Source organism: Olea europaea, unplaced genomic scaffold (assembly GCF_002742605.1).
Source record: "Olea europaea var. sylvestris unplaced genomic scaffold, O_europaea_v1 scaffold586, whole genome shotgun sequence".
Lineage (NCBI taxonomy): Eukaryota > Viridiplantae > Streptophyta > Magnoliopsida > Lamiales > Oleaceae > Olea > Olea europaea.
In genome coordinates this window covers 245,724-266,393 of record NW_019264200.1, presented here as the reverse complement: position 1 = coordinate 266,393, position 20,670 = coordinate 245,724, and the positions used below count along the sequence as shown (strand labels likewise).

The 20,670-nt window shown below is 35.4% G+C and overlaps 5 protein-coding genes and 1 non-coding gene across 6 annotated transcripts; 4 read left to right on the top strand and 2 right to left on the bottom strand.

Moving 5' to 3' along the window:
- Nucleotides 1-1,075: 1,075 nt before the first annotated feature.
- Nucleotides 1,076-4,420, top strand: LOC111389371 (zinc finger MYM-type protein 1-like). The gene is made up of 2 exons (XM_023014294.1): nt 1,076-1,410; nt 2,000-4,420. Exon 2 carries the CDS (start codon nt 2,003-2,005, stop codon nt 4,418-4,420), a length of 2,418 nt encoding a protein of 805 aa, XP_022870062.1. The 5' UTR covers nt 1,076-1,410; nt 2,000-2,002.
- Nucleotides 4,421-4,936: 516 nt separating this feature from the next.
- Nucleotides 4,937-10,154, top strand: LOC111389370. Its single transcript, XM_023014292.1, has 3 exons — nt 4,937-5,002; nt 5,080-5,436; nt 8,118-10,154. The coding sequence occupies exons 1-3, from the start codon at nt 4,937-4,939 to the stop codon at nt 8,778-8,780; spliced, it is 1,086 nt and encodes a 361-aa protein (XP_022870060.1). The 3' UTR covers nt 8,781-10,154.
- A 93-nt stretch (nt 10,155-10,247) lies between these two features.
- On the bottom strand, nt 10,248-11,783 carry LOC111389379 (thiamine thiazole synthase 2, chloroplastic). Its single transcript, XM_023014299.1, has 2 exons — nt 10,804-11,783; nt 10,248-10,702 (listed from the first exon to the last, which is right to left on the bottom strand). The coding sequence occupies exons 1-2, from the start codon at nt 11,695-11,697 to the stop codon at nt 10,535-10,537; spliced, it is 1,062 nt and encodes a 353-aa protein (XP_022870067.1). The 5' UTR covers nt 11,698-11,783; the 3' UTR covers nt 10,248-10,534.
- Nucleotides 11,784-12,404: 621 nt separating this feature from the next.
- Nucleotides 12,405-12,484, bottom strand: TRNAL-UAG. The gene has a single exon. It is a non-coding gene; the product is annotated as a tRNA-Leu (tRNA).
- Nucleotides 12,485-15,442: 2,958 nt separating this feature from the next.
- On the top strand, nt 15,443-17,099 carry LOC111389384 (probable xyloglucan endotransglucosylase/hydrolase protein 8). The gene is made up of 4 exons (XM_023014307.1): nt 15,443-15,897; nt 15,984-16,084; nt 16,228-16,430; nt 16,522-17,099. The coding sequence occupies exons 1-4, from the start codon at nt 15,717-15,719 to the stop codon at nt 16,922-16,924; spliced, it is 888 nt and encodes a 295-aa protein (XP_022870075.1). The 5' UTR covers nt 15,443-15,716; the 3' UTR covers nt 16,925-17,099.
- Nucleotides 17,100-17,652: 553 nt separating this feature from the next.
- LOC111389369 (CRIB domain-containing protein RIC7-like) lies at nt 17,653-18,393 on the top strand. Its single transcript, XM_023014291.1, has 5 exons — nt 17,653-17,743; nt 17,809-17,897; nt 18,008-18,092; nt 18,192-18,289; nt 18,370-18,393. The coding sequence occupies exons 1-5, from the start codon at nt 17,653-17,655 to the stop codon at nt 18,391-18,393; spliced, it is 387 nt and encodes a 128-aa protein (XP_022870059.1).
- The last annotated feature ends 2,277 nt before the right edge of the window (nt 18,394-20,670 follow it).

The window sequence follows — 20,670 nt, the reverse complement described above, 5'->3', positions numbered from 1 at the left end:
AATTGATAAATAATTATAGGTGAAGGTTGGAAATCTTAATATTTGATGTACTATTCCACACTAAATAGTTTTCATTTCCATGCATCGACTTGAGTGTCAAGATGCATACAATCGCAACTTTCTTTGTCTTTGTTTGGAGAAGTCCCAATCTATGCCTCTATCATCTAAGTGTAACTTACATGAGGAGAGAAGAGACGGAATTTGTTGACACGCTCAATCTATATCATATTCAAAGGTCAATAGATTGATGTTGTCTATGGACACCATAGCCAAGACCCATTCCTATATCTATGCCTCAGTGGAGCATAACCCCCGACATGTCTGCGTGACAGCAAATTCTTTGTTTCATGTTCATTCAAAATATAGTGACCTTGACTATCATTTTGTTTGAGAAAATGTAGCTATTTCTCTTGTTACAAGACATTTCTCAACATGCTCTCAACTCGATGATATTTATACAAAGTCATTGCCAAAGTATTATTTCACAAAGTTTCGAGACAAGTTGGGCAGGCTTTCTTACTCCTCCTCTAGCTTGACGGTGCACATTAAGGGATACACAATCCCGATGATTTTGAGGATACTATTGATACAAATTAAGCAAGAAAAAAATTATGTGATCATAGATAGATTGAAATTAATTTTAGTGATATGAAATGAATTTCCACTCACTAAAATTAATTTCCAATGACATGCAACGAATTAATTTCAATTTTGGTTCATCTATATAAGTTCAACTGAGTCAGTATAGTTTTCAGATAAAAATTAAGAGCAAGATAAGGATTTTGATATGAAGTAAGAGAACACGGCAAATCAATAACAAATGCCACACACAGGGGCGGATGTAGCTTATGGCCAACTAGGGCGGCCGCCCTAGCTGGCTTCGCCGAAACCGCCAGCCGGCAGCCGGAAAAACAGTTCAGAAATCAGACGGTAAAACAGTTTTTTTTTTTTTTTTGCCTGTTGCCTGTTGGACTTGGGCTTCAAATTTTATTTTTTTTTAAATCAAGCCCATTAAAGATGCCCAAATAACCGGCCTGCTCCACTCCAGCAATATACCCACAATTTACATCCCAAACCTGAAGCAAAGACGGGCGAAGACAGAGTGACCACTGACCAAATTGAAGATTCAAGGTTTCCATATTTTTCCCCAAATTGCTACCAGCCTACCACCCACCAAAGGCACCAATCCATTACCAAATTGCCACTGCCGACTCCCCGACGGTTTACATCCGCCCAGCCCCAGCAGCCAGCAGACGAGTGCGCAGCGCCAGTCGCCAGCCAGGTCCGCCAGCAGACACCACCGTCGAGTCCAGACCGACACCGTCCGGCGTCCAGACAGTCCAGTGAGGCAGTGAAGCAGGCAGGCAGGCAGCTCGCACAGGCACAGCGAATCAGCGATACAGCCTACAGGTCGCCTCGCACTCTTCTTCTTCAAAAAATGCAATATTCTTTTAAACTTTTAGTTATTTGATGAATTGATTATTGATGTTCGGTGATTCTGATTCGTGATATTGTCATATGACTCGTATTAATCTAATTTTCCAAAAATCTTGGATTTCATTTTGGCTGCACTCTCCAGTCCAGGCTCCAGCATTAAAAATTTTCACATTTTTATATATTTTGCAAATTGCAATACTTGTGGGAATTTATTAAGTGATTAACTGATTATGTGAACTTCGAAGTGAATCTGTGAATGAGTTGAATTTGCAATACATTTTTATATATTTTGCAATACTGATTATGTGAACTTCGAAGTGATCTGTGAATGAGTTGAAAATGCTATTGTACTGCACTCTACGGTATCCATTGGACAATTTGGACCAGATGTTAATTTATTTTCTGCTTTAATGCTATTGTACTGGATCCTATTGTATTGTCTATCGAGCTAATGAAAATGAAAATTGTTGAATTGTTGATCATCAGTGGAGGGGATTCTTTTTGTTGAATTGTTGATTTTTTAATCAATTGTAATTGAAAATTAAATTGGGGCATTTTGCAGATTATGGAACGATTTTTTCAACCGAAACGAAAGTCTATACCTAGTTCTCCTAGTTCTAGTTGTGCTTCTAGTCCTGCCACTGCTTCTAGCCGAGCACTCGAGTTATTAAATAGCACAAAAAAGTCTCGGGCTCAATTCAATGTAGATGATCTTATATCTGATCCAGGAAAACGTCCCCCTATCGAGTCATATGATCCTAATATCAGAGATGATGTTAGGATGTCATATTTGCAAAAAGGTCCTTGTCAGCCACATGGACATGACTTTCCAAGAAGACGGATAGGAAATGATAATAGGTGTTTTCGAAGAGAATGGTTTTCTGAATTTTATTGGTTGGAGTACAGTATAGAAAATGATGCGACTTATTGTTTGCATTGCTACTTATTCAAACCAGATAGAGGGAGTCAAGGGGGTGGACATATATTCACTAAGACTGGCTTTAGGGATTGGAAGCACAAAAGTACATTGAAAGATCATGTCGGGCTCATTGATAGTGCTCATAATCAAGCTTTTGCAAAGTGTACCAATTTGATGAATCACAAGCAAAGTATCTCCCATGTTATTTCTAGTCAAAGTAGTAGTCAACAAAAAAATTATAGGACAAGGTTAACTGCGGTGCTAGACTGTACTAGATTTCTCTTGATGCAAGGATTGTCATCTCGTGGTCATGATGAATCGAAAGAGTCTCTTAATAAAGGAAATTTGATTGAGCTACTAAATTGGTATGCAACTCGTCGTAAGAAAATTAATGAAGTACTATTTAGTAATGCTCCTGGAAATGACCAAATGACTTCACCAAGCATCCATAAGGATTTGGTTAATTGTTGTGCTGTTGAGAGGACAAGGTCTATGATCAATGAGATGCGCGGTTCCTTGTTTTCAATTTTGGTTGATGAGTCTCGTGATAATTCTGTAAAAGAACAAATGGCAATTGTTTTGAGATTTGTTGACAAAAGTGGACAAGTGAAGGAGCGTTTATTGGGTATTTGCCACATCGCTGATACTTGTGCCCAATCACTCAAGGATGCCATTGATGCAATGTTTTCTACACATAGGTTGAGCATATCTAGTCTGAGAGGTCAAGGTTATGATGGAGCAAGTAATATGTCAGGTGAGTTCAATGGTTTAAAAGCTTTAATTTTAAGAGAGAACCCATGTGCTATGTATATTCATCGCTTTGCTCACCAGCTTCAGTTGGCAGTTGTTTCTGTGGCACATAGGAATGTTATGCTTAGTGATTTATTTAACATGCTTGCTATTATTGTGAATTTGGTTGGTGCGTCATGTAAACGTGTAGATGCTCTTCGAACAAGTTATCATGTTGAAATTCTGGAGAGGCTTAATATTGAAGAACTTTCTGGTGGAACTGGTCAGTTTCAAGAAATGAGTTTGGCACGTCCAGGTGATACTAGATGGGGCTCACATCTAAAGACAGTTACTCGCTTTATTAGTATGTTTAATGCGTTCATAGATGTTCTTGAGAATATATCAGAAGACGGCATAAGTTTACAACAAAAATCAATGGCCATCAGACAGATGGACATTATGCAAGATTTTCAATTTGTGTTCAGTCTCCATTTTATGTTTGAAATTCTTGCAATTACAGATGACCTTTCACAAGCCTTACAGAAAAAGGATCAGAATATTCAGAATGCTATGAGATTATTGAAGTTGTGTAAGTACGCATTGCAGAACATGAGAGACAATGGTTGGGATACTTTGTTGAGTAAAGTAATTCAGTTTTGTGTTGATAGACATATTTCAGTGCCCAATATGGATGATATTGTAGTATCGAAAGGTCGACCTAGGCGTGCAAGTCAGCAGGTGATTTATTATCATTTTTTTTATGTTGATTTGTTTTGTTATGTGATAGATTCAATCTTGCAAGAGTTGAATGATCATTTTCCAGAAACAACTACTGAACTTTTTACTTGCATTTCGTGTTTAAGTCCAAGAGATTCATTTGCAGCTTTTGATGTATGTAAATTGGTTCGACTTGCTCAGTTATATCCTATGGATTTCAATAGTGAAGAGCTTTTATTACTTAGACCTCAACTTGACAAGTTTCTTATGCTCGTGAGAATGGATGAAGCTTTCTTCAACCTCAAAAGCATATCTTGTGTAGCTCAGAAGTTGGTTGAAACTGGAAGTTCTTGTTATTTTCCATTGGTTTATAGGCTGATCACATTAGTTTTGATATTACCAGTGGCAACTGCAAGTGTTGAAAGGGTATTCTCTGCTATGAATCTAATCAAGAATGATCTACGCAACAAAATGGGAGATGAAATGTTGAATGACAATTTGGTAGTTTACATGGAGAGAGATCTTTTTATGAAACTTGAGAATGAGACAATATTGCAACGTTTTCAAAATATGCGACCTCGTAGAATTCAGTTGTCTAAGCTTGCAATTTCAGAATAAGGTTGTATTGTATTTTTTTTAGCATTTTGGCTTGTATTAAACTATATTTTCATATGTATATATTTTCTAGATTTTAGTGCATTTACATATATATTGAATAATTTATAATATCATTTAATCTAATTTTAATAAACGATCGGCCACCGACCGGACCGGGCTTTTACGATCGTCGATGGTCAATGGTCAAAGTCAACCTCCGCCCTAGCTGAATGTTGATGCTAGATTCGCCACTTCACTACAACAAAAGCATCTTTTTACGGCATTCATTTACTACGTATAAATAAGGCATGCTATAAAAAATTGATTATTTAAGGCATGCATTAAATGTGTATCATAACAATTCAATTACTTAAAAGTATTATGGTATGCATGCTGGACACGCCGTAAAATCTTAATATTTGCGACGTTATTCTCTAGCATGCCGTGTAAATAGATAAAGAAAATATTTGTCATTTTTAATTATTATTATTTTTTAAATCAACTATTTACGGCGTGCGTTAATTTATACCGTAAAAGATGTACGGCATAAATGTTGCACGCCGCTATGATATCCTACTTTCCTTAAGGGAAAGAAACTTGCCTGCACTATTCATTTAGGAGGCGTTTGTTTGTTTCCTATTGTACCCTTAAATATCCATTAGACTAATTCTAAATGGCAGGTCCAATGGTCTTTTCCAATAGCTTCCATATTATATATTATATATGCAAAATACCTTCCAAAACGTGATGACATCAATAGCAACTCTAGCTTTCTCACTCCATATGGTAGAAAAGAGGCAAAAGAAAATCCCTCCCAAATCCAATCGGCGACTACAATACCGTTTCTTTGTCTTCGCGCTCTTCTTTCTTCCGTCCTTCTTCTATCTCTAAATATCTATCGGACAAGTGAAAAAAATTATATTTTGCTCTATTTGTATTTTTATTTTTCTACGGGGAGAAAGAAATGCAAGGAGTTTAGAAGTTTGGAAATTCAGAAACTTGGGAGTTTTGGAGTTGTTATGGTTGGGGTCTTTCAGGTATGTTAAATTTTGAGTATTATTTATGGATTTTTTGTAACTATCAGTGAACTGAAGTGGAAATCTTTCGCACTAAGGTTTCAATTGCCTGTATTTGGGTGGTATTTCTTGCTGATCATTGTGATTTTTCTTTATTTTGTGTGATTAAGTAGTTAAATTTATTTTGATTTCTCTTTTTTTATAACTTCTTCTGAATATGAAGAGTTTTGGATTAAAGCAAAATTTTAAAATTAAGCATTCTCATTGAGAAATCTTAAAGAATAGTCAGCTACAAGAGTTTAATTTTCGTTTTGATTATTGTTTTGGAAGTTTAGGTAGATGATGGGGATAATTTTGTCATTACATTCTAGGTTGTTTTGGATGGGTAACAGTTATTAGATTTTATGTCAAACAAAAAGGGCAACAAAAAAATTAATAAAGGTCTAAATACATTGCAAGGGAAAATGGCACAAAAAACAAGCGAAGTAAGTCATAAATTGAAAATAATGTGACGTTTTTACAAGTTCTTTGATAATATGCAATGGCACTCAAAGATTTGTATGTAAACAATATTTTAGAGGAAGATAAAATATTCCTTTATTTATAGTTAGAAGCAGAAAATTATGGCAGCACATTAAATATAGAACATCCATAACAAAAAATGGTAGGAAATGTGATAGTTTAATTGCAGATTCCAAAAAAATAAATAAATAAATAAAATAAAATAAAATAATTGAGGGGTAGTGGTTGTGCCCAGTACTCTGAGTGAGTTTTTTAAGAGTAGTTTTTCTTCTTCTGATTCAACAGCCTGTCCAAAGCAATTGTTTTCAATTTTTGAACTAAATAATTTAAAATTGGTTCAATTAACTGAAGTAAAAGGTACTTTGAAACACAAGGCTGAGCACAGAAGTATTCACCTCAAATCCAGCTGTGTCATATTGAAGCCTTTTATCTGGATTAGACAAAATATTATAAGAGAATGTGACCTCCTTGAATATATTTGCACCTTTAGGATCATTTGCATTGTTGTCCGGATGGAACCTACACATTGTAAAATAAGCATAAATAACAACCAACAAATTTGTCTGCCTCATAAAATAGAGTTGTTGATACATAAGGGCATAAACACACACACGCAGAGAGAGAGAGAGAGAGAGAGAGAGAGAGTAACCATTCACAAAATACCATCCAGAAGCATCTACTAATAGGGTTTATGCTATAGATTATTTTTTCTGTTATTGGCAATAGATCTCTTGCAATATACTGTAGAGTCTTATAAAATAGGATATAAAGGTAAAACTGAGAGCTTTAACAGTGAAACGGACCAATAGAAGACAGAGGACAAAGTAAAGAGAACAGAAGCAAGGGGAACAAATAGACCACCAACTTGGCAACTTCTGGAATGAGATTCTTTCTATCATGCATTTCTTTCTCTCTCTCTCTCTCTTTTTTTTCCTATTTACATTATTCATTGTATATTTTTTGTGCAAATATTTGTATAATTTTGTTATTTATCTGTTTATTGGGTTGATGAGTAAAATTTATATTAGGAGCATGTTTGCTAATTCGCTAAGCTTAGAAAAAATAATAAAAATACTTTTATTCTATAGACTTATAAAGAAGTTCCCATACGCCCGACCATATCCTTTGTGAATGCAAACAAATTCTTTACATGCAAATCTTTTCAAGACTAAAACATTATGCTTTTCACTTTTTGATTTCTTAAACCTGATTTCGTATTGTTGTTAAAAAACAGTGAAGCGGATTTTACTATTCTCATTAGTAAAAGAAAAATTGTCTCCAATTCGTTGTACATATTTTTACTTCAATTTGACGTTCGTTCGTTAACGATGTGCAATGTCTGACTGCTATCCATATTTATTTCTCCTCTTCGCTTCGCTTCGGTCAAAAGGTAAGAATTTTCTTTTCCTTCTATAAGTTTAGCTTCCTTTGATAATGTTTAATTAGATTATACATAGAAATTACTCGTTTAGTACTCTTACCTAATGTTTTGCAGTATTTTGAAGTTCCATTTACTTTATTTGTGGCTGAGAACAATGTTAAGCTTAGATTTCTTATTCTTTTATGTTCTTTTGTTGACATTTCTTACAAATCCATAAATAATGTTAAATGGATTTATGCTTTGGTGAACCATATAATTGACTTATGGAACCAATGCCAGCTCTTTACCACCATTACAATCGACGAATCTGCTCATAGAATAAAGGCCATATTGAACTTCAAAGTTCCTTTCCAAAGGTTTGGAAATGTGAGAGGTTTTGTGTTTAATATTTATAGCATCATAAATCTTAGTGCTTTCTATGTGTAGTGTACCTCTAATTATTTTCCCATAATGACCACAGTTGTTGGAAGTGCAATAATTGCATGAGTATGTAGGGATAAGCTCAACCATTGGGTTGACAGCTAACCCATTGTCAATAAACTGCATCATTAATTAAATACTAGAAAGAGCAAATAACATAATGACAACCTTCAAATTCCTTATTGCTTTAGTTTGGATGTTTATAGTTTGTATGTTTTACGAAGTGCAATTTATGTTATGTTAGTTATCATGTTTTTATATATTGTGAATAGGTTAAAGTCTTAAACAATTCTATGTAGGCAGATTTATTTTACTTGAAGTCTAGTTTTCACATATGTATGATATATATGTGCTAATAGCTTTTTTTCAATTCTTTTAGTTCCTGTTGGTTACCTTGGGCTCCAACTATTCAGTAAGTTATCTAATTGTTCTCATGGATGTTTCGGAAACATGTTCTAATGGAGTGATTGGTTCTCTGAATTTCGAAACAATGTCCCATCGCCAACAACAAAACCAAAGACAAAAGGATAGGCGAAATCGATTTAGAATTGGGTGCAATGATCATCGCAAGAGGATAAATGATCCCATGTCATCTGAAATTAATAATTCCAACATTGAAAGAATACAGCAATCTATAATGCATCATGATTTTGAGGCTTCTACTTCAAACCAAGAGACGCATGATATTTCCAATTCTGCATTACGAAGTAGTTTTAATGTACTGAACATACCAATGACTTCATATATATTACCAACATGCAGTAGCTGTAAGAATTGTGGTGCAAGAAAATTTTATAGAGAAAGCAAAGGCTTCGTTGCTCTGATGGAAAAGTTCATCTCTGTATTCCTGATTCACCAACTAAACTGTACAACTTGTTTACTTCCAAAGAACCTAAATGTATGGAATTTAAAAAGATTGCAAGGGGATATAATAATAATTTTGCTTTCACTTCATTTGGTGTTAAATACGACAAAGAGCTCTTCAAATCAAATAGAGGTATTTATACATTTAGGGTTCAAGGACAAGTATATCATTACGTAAATGAACTTATCCCACGGAACAGTACACCTTCTTATATGCAATTATACTTTTATGATACAGATAATGAACTTCAAAATCGTATGAAAAATTCAAAAAACTTTGTTCAATGTATTTTGATTGTTCTAATTGAAATCCATAAGGTAAATTCATACAGTAGATCCTTTAGGTCTTTAAGTCATACAACTAATTTGCAAGAGCATCAGATACACATAAGATGTGATCCAAGACTTGATTAAAGGGTCTTCAATACTCCTACAACATCTCAAGTAGCTGCTGTATGGGTCGAAGATGATGAGAATGGTAATGTTTGTGTTCGTGACATTACTATATATGGTCATTCTGGTGATTTACATAGGGTTTATTATTACTATGATTGTTATGATCCTTTGTAGTATTCGTTATTTTTTTCATACGGAGAATCTGGCTGGCATGAAGGCATTGAGAGGCGTAGAAAGACCTATTTTCAGCCTGAACGTTTGCCTGAATTAGTTACTTTTCCAACTGCAGTTGCCTCTGGAGCTGAATTTATAGAAAAATATTTTCCAGCTAATGACATGCTGGCATTGGCCGCATGGCAATTCACTTAACAGTGATATCTTGAGCTCCTCGTGTTTTTTGTGCATTGATGTTGGTCGATAAAGAGAAGCAAGAAGGCAACGATCAATTATCAAACAAATGGTAGTAATGATCTACAAATGCTCGTCCTACTGTTTCAACATGTTCTTTCATTTTTATCTGAGATCTCTCCAGCCAAAGCAACACTATCTAAAGGCAAAGCTAGCGGGAGTTAAACCGAAGCCTCTGGCTTTTTGGCCGTCCAGAAGGCGCTTGTTGATGTTGCTTTATTTCCAATGAAAGGAACTATGTAAACGTATTCACATGCATGCAATTGCTGAATTCACATGGCTGATTTTAAGTCTGTTATTTTCAATTCCAGCTATGATTTGCACACAGCTCTTTATTGTAACATTTCCTCCAATGCAAATTTGGCAGCTCGACTAGAATCTACGATAACTGGGGCAGAAGTTCTGATTAATATGAACTGAAAAGACAAAATATTGTATATCCCCTTTAAGCTATGCATACTCAGAGAGAAGTGTGCATTATTCATTCATGTTTGGGTCCCAATTATGTAGTGAGTCTCACATATTTCCACATGTCAATTGCAGGAAGTACGTTGGGTGAAAGGAGCTAGAGAAGAGGCGGAAGGACCAACAGTTACAGCTGAAACCCCTTATAAAACCGAGCTCTAGTACTGGTGCTCCTGGTAGTGGAGTTAAATCTTATAACACTCCAACTTTGAATGAATTGTAGCACCAAAATCAGTCGAAAGCACGTAAATCCTTCCCCAAAATGAATTTGAAAGGTTTGAAATTCAGGGTGCTAGAAATGGAAGATTTATAGCCTCCCAAATTTTTAACTAGATTCAAATTTAGCAAAATCAATCAAATTAATAGCTCAAAAAGCTCTTTCAAACTCAATTCAAACTAATAGAGGAAATATGAACATTGTTTTACATTTACTGATAATACCAAGAAATTAAGACCAAGATTTGCATAATACTGAGTCTAAAAGACATGTCTCCAAATTTAAAAAGAAAAAACTATAGAAGATAGCACTTCAATCAAAACTGAGGCACCATCCCAATTTGTTATCCACATGCATTGTTATGATCATTCTATGACCCTCTCTTTATTCTTGATCGGAAGCTTCACAATTGTATTCTTATGCATGAATGTACCCTTTTGTTGAAATTATGCATCCACAATTTCTTCAGTCTCAATAGAAGCAAGAATCAACTCTGATTGAGTGCTTTTCAATTCAGTATAAGAATCATCTAGTGCATTTGGCTGTCCCAATGCCCTCAAGGCCAAATGGGCTGCCTTTTGCCCTGAAATCATCATTGCCCCAAAAGTTGGACCCTGAAATCATGTTGAAATTTAGTAATTATTCAAAATCATCCCTTTTTTTTCCTTAAAAAAAATATATGACGAATATTTAGAGTAAATTAAAAAGAACTTACCATTCTTGGAGCCCCATCGATCTCTGCAACTTCCATGCCGGTGACAATCATACCAGGCACGACCTCTCTAGTGTGCCTAACAATGGCATCCTCGGCAGTATTCATGTCGAGGGCCTTCATCCCGGGCACGCTGTCAATCATTCCGATGCTCTTCAGCCTTTTAACACCGGTGGCGCCAAAAGGTCCGTCGTGGCCGCAAGAACTAACCACCACTTTAGCCTCCATCACATTAGGATCCATGCAAGATTGTGTGTCATGGTTCATCGAAACCAAAGCCCAGTTGGTGACAACCCCACCGACTCTCCCACCCTTCACTATCAAATCCTCGGCTGCCACGGCATTGAACAGCTTCACATTAGGCCTGACCAAGAGTTTGCTCATGATAGTCGAGGTGAACAAGGCCGCATGTTTGATGACAACATAGTCATCTTGTTCATCGTACTCAATCTCGAGCTCGTCCAAGAATTTGTGTGCCGGTTTACGCACAACCATGGCAGAGAACAGCTGCCCTCCCAGCCATGCGCCCCCTCCAGGGCTGACGGATTGTTCGATAATGGCAACTTGGATGTTAGGATTTTTACTGAGCTCATAGGCGCAGGAGAGCCCGGCAGAGCCGGCGCCCACAACGACAACATCTGTATCAGCGTGGGTGATCATATCCATCATATATCGTCTGGTCATTTCTCGTGAAACAATGGATTCTTTAATAGGTTGGAATTTGAAGTTGTCAAGGTTGTAAGGGGTTGACGCGGACATGGTGATTGAAAAGTTTTGTTGACTCGATTTAATGGATTGAACCCGGTTGGACAAAGGCGAGCCATGGAACGATGACTTGTTATCGAAAAATGATGATTTGGAGAGTGAAGAGGTAAGGGTTGTGGCCATTGTTGCCATTGAAATGAACTAGAAATTTGCAGGGTTGTTATAGACTAAGAAAAGGGATGAACTAGAGAGTGTTGAGTTGGGATGGTTTGTTGATGAGATTAGTATATATGCAGAAAAATGGTAAGAGGATTGAAAATATCTATGAGAAAATATCTCTAGTGAGAGGAAGATAAAATTTGAACGATTCTGAATGGTTCTTGTTATTTTGTTGGGATTATTGATATTTTTTGGAATATCTCAATATTTTCATGTTGCAAACCAATTGTGTTGTGTGTACATTTTCTTTTTGGGACTTTGTGGCAGCAATTCACAATGTACATAAAATGAAATTGAAAATATAACAACTTTAGAAGATCGAGCGTTAAAGAGTAAAAAGAAGATTTCGACATCTCATGACCATATCGTTGTGTGTTTTGAGTACTTTTGTTATTATATGATATTAAAAAAATTTCACTTCATTTCTCAAGATTCGAAAGGGGGGATTGAATATTTTTTGGGTTTTTTTTTTTTTTTTGGTTGATTTAAATGCCTTACAAGTCTACGTCAGAAAAAAGAAAAGAAATAAAAAATATATCACCAGTTCATTGATTGTCGGACACTCGCTTATATTGTGACAAAACGAAAGGCTATAGCTTTTTGCAAACTTTATTCCAAAATCAACCGAATTTTTCATTTTTTGTTTAAGAACAGGAGTTTTAGCTAAATACAATTTATCTTGACGGCTGTGGGATTTGAACCCACGCCCTTTCGGACCAGAGCCTAAATCTGGCGCCTTAGACCACTCGGCCAAACCGTCAACTTGTCAACGCGGTATTATTATTCATAACATACTTCACCAATTACTGATGACATAATGTTTAGAGTGGTAAGTCACTTCAGATATATTCTCCAATTAGTCACAATTTATCATGTGACATGTACCTGTAGGGCGGCCATGTGAAGGCACAACAAACACACGAAAGGTAAATTACAGGACATGACTACTCTGTCACTATTGAAATTGACGTGTATATATTTTACAGATCTGTTATGTGTACAAAAAATGACTTTCAAAATTGATGCAAATAATACTTAACAGCAATCCGTCGATTAATGAATAAAAAAAGGGACAAATTGCACTAAATGTTGTTGTAAAATTGATATAGATGACACTTGACAGCAATCCGTCGATTAATGGATAAAAAAGACAAATTGCACCAGATGCTATCACAACAGCATCTGGTGTAGTTCTGGCAGCAATTCCTTTGTACAAGAGGATTCCAATCACGTTTTTGGTTAAGTGTTAAGAGTCCAACGTTTCTTTGTTTAGGCAAGCCACGGCCAAGGCATTCGTATGTTCGTGCAAGCTTAAGTGATCAAAGCATTAAAGTTCATTCTATGACACCAAGGCACATGATCAGGGGCGGATTCAAGGACGGGCAAGCCAGTGCTACAGCTGTCCGTCCGGCCCAAATCCCCTTTTAAAAAAAAAAAATAGTAAACATTTTTTTTATGTGTAATTTTTTTATTATTTATTTTTTATTATTATTATTTTTTGTATTAACCCTGGAAGTTAGATCCGCCATTACCCACTATTGGATCCCTTTTTATAATAGACGTAACATCCAGGTGAACTTTAATAAATTTTGGATGTAACAGATGACTCATAAGATTTTCTAGACATGAATCACGTAAGCAAAGGGGATTCCTATATGAATTATTCGTATTTCATAAAACCAAGAATGGTCAAGAAAAAATGCCAGAACTTGCGAAATTGCACTATAATATGTCATTTCCGTAGTCTATAAATTTTTACAAGCTCTACATCCTAAGCAACCTTAAAAAAATGTAAAACATGTAATAATCCCAAAGCTGATTGTCACTGGAGCCTGGAGGAAAAATGAAAAAGCAGCAGCAAACAGAAGTGAGTCATTCCAGCTTCTATAATCAGTGGAACTACAAGTATGAACTTTTATAGTAGAAGAGGATAAACAAGAATCATTGGATGAAAGGATACATGGCCTCATCCTAACAATTGGGGCCTCTTGTCGTATGCATTAATCACTCAGACCTAGGTTCAAGTGTATTTAATGTTATGACCATTGGCAATCCTATGCTTGATACTAGACTTGTTGATTGAATTGAGCTGCATATTTAGTGAGTTGTTATATCATCCACTTGTTACAAAATTTTGTATGAAGATCTTTCTTATAATGTCTTTACCTATCTCGCCTCATCCATGAAGGCTCAAATCCATATGGGGTTCGGCCAATCGGAGTTCGACCATATTGTCACATCTGCAGAGTGACGTAGAGTGCGGAATCAGGTTCTGTTACTATGCGGCTGCCACCTGACCATGCTTAGAGGCTCATTGGAAGAGGCATAATACATTTGTATCGTATATTTTATTGGTCCCACAAATTTTCAACCGCATATTTTACCAACTTCTATTAAAATCAATCAAAATTCTAATTTTAATTCCCACCAAATAAGAACTAAATATGTGAGATTTATTTTTTAAATAGGATTAAGACATAACTAAATAATACACATGTCATTTTAATAATGATAGAGGGTACTGAATTACATATTTTGAAAGCACAATAAATTTTTTTCTGTGACCTTCGTAATTTCTTTCAATCTAATTGGTTGGTCATTCTCATTACCAGACACCAGTAGGCAGCAGCTCTCCTTCCAAGTAGAATTTCACTGCTTTTGGCAAAAACACTTCTTTAAACTTCCTTTTATTACACAAATTACTATTATAAACGTCTTTACACCCTTTGTTTAAGCCATGCCATTCTTTTAACGGAATCTTTTTAAACAAAAGCGACCAATAATGACCATTGGCAATCCTATGCTTGATACTAGACTTGTTGATTGAATTGAGCTGCATATTTAGTGAGTTGTTATATCATCCACTTGTTACAAAATTTTGTACGAAGATCTTTCTTATAATGTCTTTACCTATCTCGCCTCATCCATGAAGGCTCAAATCCATATGGGGTTCGGCCAATCGGAGTTCGACCATATTGTCACATCTGCAGAGTGACGTAGAGTGCGGAATCAGGTTCTGTTACTATGCGGCTGCCACCTGACCATGCTTAGAGGCTCATTGGAAGAGGCATAATACATTTGTATCGTATATTTTATTGGTCCCACAAATTTTCAACCGCATATTTTACCAACTTCTATTAAAATCAATCAAAATTCTAATTTTAATTCCCACCAAATAAGAACTAAATATGTGAGATTTATTTTTTAAATAGGATTAAGACATAACTAAATAATACACATGTCATTTTAATAATGATAGAGGGTACTGAATTACATATTTTGAAAGCACAATAAATTTTTTTCTGTGACCTTCGTAATTTCTTTCAATCTAATTGGTTGGTCATTCTCATTACCAGACACCAGTAGGCAGCAGCTCTCCTTCCAAGTAGAATTTCACTGCTTTTGGCAAAAACACTTCTTTAAACTTCCTTTTATTACACAAATTACTATTATAAACGTCTTTACACCCTTTGTTTAAGCCATGCCATTCTTTTAACGGAATCTTTTTAAACAAAAGCGACCAATAAATTTTATTAATTAAGCTTTTCAATTCAAATCCAGTTGTGATATCCAAAAATTATCAATTAATTCATGAACATGTTGTCCCCGCCTCTAGTTCTGTCACTGGACAATAAATTTGTCGGCAGCATGGAATTTCTTTTCATGCTCATCTGGCAATTCTTTTCTGTATATTGCCATTCTCCGTGTATTATAATAATTTTAATTCCTCCAATGCCCCTTTTAATTTTGGGAAAATTGCACCAACTGTAGTGATCCTTTGAGGGTGGAAAGGAGAATTTCAATTTCTGAGATAGCTTTGACTGCTTGGAAGGTATCATGAGAAGACCAAAATGTACATAAATCTGCCAAAAATTGATAGAAAATTTTGATTTTCCAGCTGTATCCTCAAACAGTAAAATGACCGTGAAAGAACACATCATTTATTGCTGGCATTTTTTAAAGATCCAACCTAGAAATTCTTCTTCGGGAAAATGGAGAAACTATTTCATTCATTAGCCGCTTCTCTGTTCATTGCATTCATTTCTTTATTCCAATTAGTAGCAGCAGGCAAAGGTTCATTTGATGATAATTTTAGCAAAAGCTGTCCAGAGACTCATTTCAAGACTTCGGAAGATGGGCAGATCTGGTACCTATCCTTGGATAAACAAGCAGGTATTTGTATTAAAATTTAAATGTTCTTTACAATTTCATTATTTCACGGCATTGGTTTACTTGGAAGAATTCTTGCGTGTTCATAGGTTGCGGGTTTGCCACAAAGCAGAGGTACAGATTCGGGTGGTTTAGCATGAAGCTTAAACTAGTCGGAGGTGACTCAGCCGGAGTGGTTACTGCTTATTATGTAAGTCATATTATCCATGCTGAAGATCTCACTCTTGAAACCGAAAGGTGATCAAAGAACTTATAATAAATCGAGAAGTCAAAATTTTTGGCTTAGAGATGTGAACTCAATCGAGTCATTACAATCATTATTCGTTTATCCAGATGTGTTCTGAAGATGGGGCGGGGCCGGAGAGAGACGAACTGGACATTGAGTTCTTGGGAAATCGAACAGGGCAGCCCTACCTTATACAAACCAACGTTTACAAGAATGGAACTGGCAACCGTGAAATGAGGCACATGCTATGGTTCGACCCAACCGAAGAATTCCACATATATTCTATTCTTTGGAACGACCATCAAATAGTGTAATTCCTTTTACACTCACTCTATTATCTTACGTCCTTATCAGATCTGTCAATCACGTCACTGATTCTTTGAAATGACTTTTCAAATCAGATTCTTTGTCGATAGAGTTCCGGTAAGAGTATACAAGAATGCAAATTACACGAACAATTTCTTCCCAAACGAGAAGCCAATGTACTTATTTTCGAGCATATGGAATGCGGACGATTGGGCTACGAGAGGCGGGCTAGATAAGACAGACTGGAAAAAAGCACCTTTCGTATCGTCTTACAAGGATTTCAATGTTGATGGGTGTCAATGGGAAGAACCCTACCCTGCTTGTGTATCCACCACCACAAAAATTTGGTGGGATCAGTATAATGCTTGGCATCTATCAGATGATCAGAAGAAGGATTTTGCTTGGGTTGAGAGGAACCTTGTTATATATGATTATTGTAAGGACACCCAAAGATTCCCAAAATTGCCGGAAGAGTGTTGGTTAAGTCCGTGGGACTAATTTTGGATAACACTTCATTAAATATTTTTGAGTGAGGTTTTATATATAATAAATTCTAAATGGATTGTTTATGCTGCATTAGTTTGGTGCGTGCAAGAAACTTCTCTACTTCTATTTGTAACATTTTATACAATTAAAATTTGGAAAATTGCAGCAGTGGTTCGGGTTCCTGACATTTATGATATGTGCAAATGATTCTCCAACCTTCAAATCCTAGTAACACCATCCTTGGTAAATTAGAAGGATAGAATAAAGGTATTGTCGACCAAAAAAATTATAGAGAGAATCGAATGTTTCTCACATATCTACACATTTTATATATCATAGATTATTGGATGTAAATATATACTTGACTAAAAGGAAATAACAAATCAAATGACATATTCTTTTTTGTCATTATTAACGTAGATAGTTTACCATTAATCAGTCCTTCAATTCCACCCTTCACCCTTCTTTTGGATTTTCTTCTCTTTTGCCTCCCCTTCTCCTCTAAACAACCCGAACACCTCTATTCATGGAATCTTGTCAATGTTATTTCGTGACATTGATCGATGAAAGACCTACAAAACAACGAAGTTGTAAAATTATACATATCCTTTTCTTGCTTTTTTTCATGTTTTGAATTTCGTTTCTTGCTTCTTTTTTTATCCAAAAAACTTTCATCTCGTTTGGTTTGCATGAATGCATGCTTGCTGTAATATGTATATTCCAACAATATTTTAAGATAAATGGGGATGAATATACAGGGAACGGCTGGAGAAGATGCTTCTCTATTGACTCTCCATTCTCCCTGCATAATCCCTATCCTTCTTCGTAAAGGTATATCTTCATTATTTTGGATAGGCTCTCACACAAGTAGGTTGGATTCATTTGTTTGATTAAAGATTCATACGAGCACAACTTTCTTGAAATCAAGACATTTACCCGTTGTGATGTTAAACTACCTCATTTAAAACTTAAAAGCCTGGAAAAGGTTAAAGAATTAACAATTCTCATTCTACATGTTTGCTTTTGACATAGGCAAAGGAACCTTTTTTCAACATTTGGGTGGTACTTCCTTCTGTATTTTGCCTTGTATTTTAGAAGAGGGCAGTTGAATTGGACACGTACAGTCTCCACAATGGGAAGATTTTCCAGGGATTCTTATATAGGCTGTCTCAAATCTTTGGTAAAGCCTCTAAATCACTATTTCTAAGATCATACCGCCGTATATTTTAATGGGTTTTTGGAAGTTTTGGGGCTAATGTGAAAACTGGTTATGTTGAAGTTGAGAAAGAGCCTGAAATAGAGATTGGATTGCCAACAGATGTTAAGCATGTGGCTCACATCGGGTGGGATGGCCCCTCCAGAACTGGACCTGGTTGGGTACGTACGTGACAAATTTATTCATCTAGATCATGATTTTTTGTATTCTTCAAAAATAATTTATTTGTTTCATAATGCAGATGAATGAATTCAAGACGGCCTAATTTTTCAGCAATGTCGACGGCCTAATTTTTCAGCAATGTCGATTGGCAATTCTGGTTCTGCTCTTTCTCTGTGGTCATCTGAAGGTCTGGTTCTTAATTAACTTTTCCTTTTTTTCCATATTTTTTTATTTTTTCAGTTATTATTTCATATTATAAACTATCAACACAATGCATAGCCCACAAAAGAAAGAAATATTGAGAATACAAGGTATTGATACGTTACTATTGAAACATGTAGAAATGGAAATCTTAGTCTTGACTTTATTTCATTGTCCCTACAAGATTTTGGAGAATCTCTAAGGCAGAAATCGGGATCTGAGATTAATAGAGACTTACCACGGACTGAGGTTGCCGGTATTCGAAAGAAGCAGAAGCGGAAGAAGTCTAATTAATCTTCATCTCCTAAGTCATCTTCTTCGTCCTCATCCTCACAGTACCAAGTCAAAATCCAAATTTGTTGAAGGCCATGCCAAACCAACAAACTTTGAAGTGGCATAACATAATAGACTACTCCCCTGTGCTTAATTTCTTCAGAGTCCTCTTTCAGTCTTGGAATGACCGTGAAACTGAAGAGAGAAGGGATGTTGTACATGTTAGAAACGACACACAAGTTGGTAACAGAAATGATGAGGATCAAAGGAGTGATAAGGATATAAGAAAATCTTGGAGTGAAAGGATGGTCAAATTCAAACTAAAGGGTAAATGCAAAGTTGTTAATTTGTTATATGATAGTTATCTATTTTTAGATAAACACTAGCTACAATAATAATAGAGAGTTGTTGAACTTATTTTATTATAAACAGGAATAGATGGGTGCTAGGTGTTCATGGCCTATAGTCATCGGTCAATAATATTATAATCAAGTATTTTATTAATTTTTAAAATTCTTTCCATATTTTCTTCTTGGTATCAGAGCCATTGTGAGCACTTGGCAGACCACAAATTTTCTCTTACAATATCACTTTACTATCCGTAAATGTTGACAACTTCTTTATACTTATCTCTCATTAATTCTCGTCCATCAAATACGTCCCACTAAATCTAAACAAAACAACAAAAAATGAAAATTTCATACAAAAATTGACAAATAAGTTCAAGAACAAAGTGATCATTTCACCAATGAAGACCTTGTCCCGACAAAATACATCACATTAAATCTAAACAATACCCAAAAAAAAAAAATAATAAATAAATAAACGTTTCACACCAAATTTAACAAATGAATTTATTGCCTGGTGAAAGTCTGATCTTCTCATTCATGGTTGGATCATCACAACAGTTTGAAGAAACCTTCGGACTCGTTATAGTCTTATATACAATCCATGCAGTATGCAAACCACTTTAAAAGCTTATATACACAGGTGACATATTTTCCCAAGAATGAAGATGTAAATCATTGTTGGCTTCTCCATCGTGTTGGAAATCTACTTAACATGCGCAACAGAAATTAAAATAATTTTCGATTCCCACCAGGATTCATCTTTGTATTTAAATAGAAATTGTGATAAAAGTCATACATTTTTCTAGATCTGCAAACCTTTTTGCTTTTTCTTTGTACCAATGATCTTGATTCACCACCCACATCTGTTCAATTGTCCAGCCTCCAATAGTGATCCACACAGATAACAAATTGCAGCTACCAGGATTTTCTCCTCTTGTGCTAGCAAGAAATTATGAGAAAAAATTTGGATTGAAAATCCTAGTCATGTATTTATATAAGCCCAAACGGACCTGGTCCGATCCGGTCCAATATTTAATTAATCCATTTAATTAAATCCGGTCCGTGAATTAATTAATTCAATTAATTAATTCGAGCCTATAAATGATCAACCCAATTAATTAATTTATCCAACGATTGTTAAATTAATTAATTGACAAATTATAATCTTCCAATTCTCTTTTATGTGCGACCCATCAGGTTCCCGATCACGATATCTAACGACGTGAAATATTATTTTGATCTAATCAAAATTGATAAATTAAAACACCTTTTTAATTTATCACCAATTCACACTCGCCGTCCCAGATTGATATCTAACAATGTATCAGTGCAATACATGTGACGAGGAATGTCATGTGGTATGACAAAACTAAACTCGTTCGTTTACCGTGAAACTATAATCCCTTCGTCAATATGATCCAATCAATTACGAGATATGGAAGTGTGTCAATCTTGATTATTGATCATATCTTTCACTCCACTATTAAGTCAATATAAGTTGAAAACACCTTTTCGACTTATGAGTATACCTTGGCCAAGGATTTCATTATCGACTT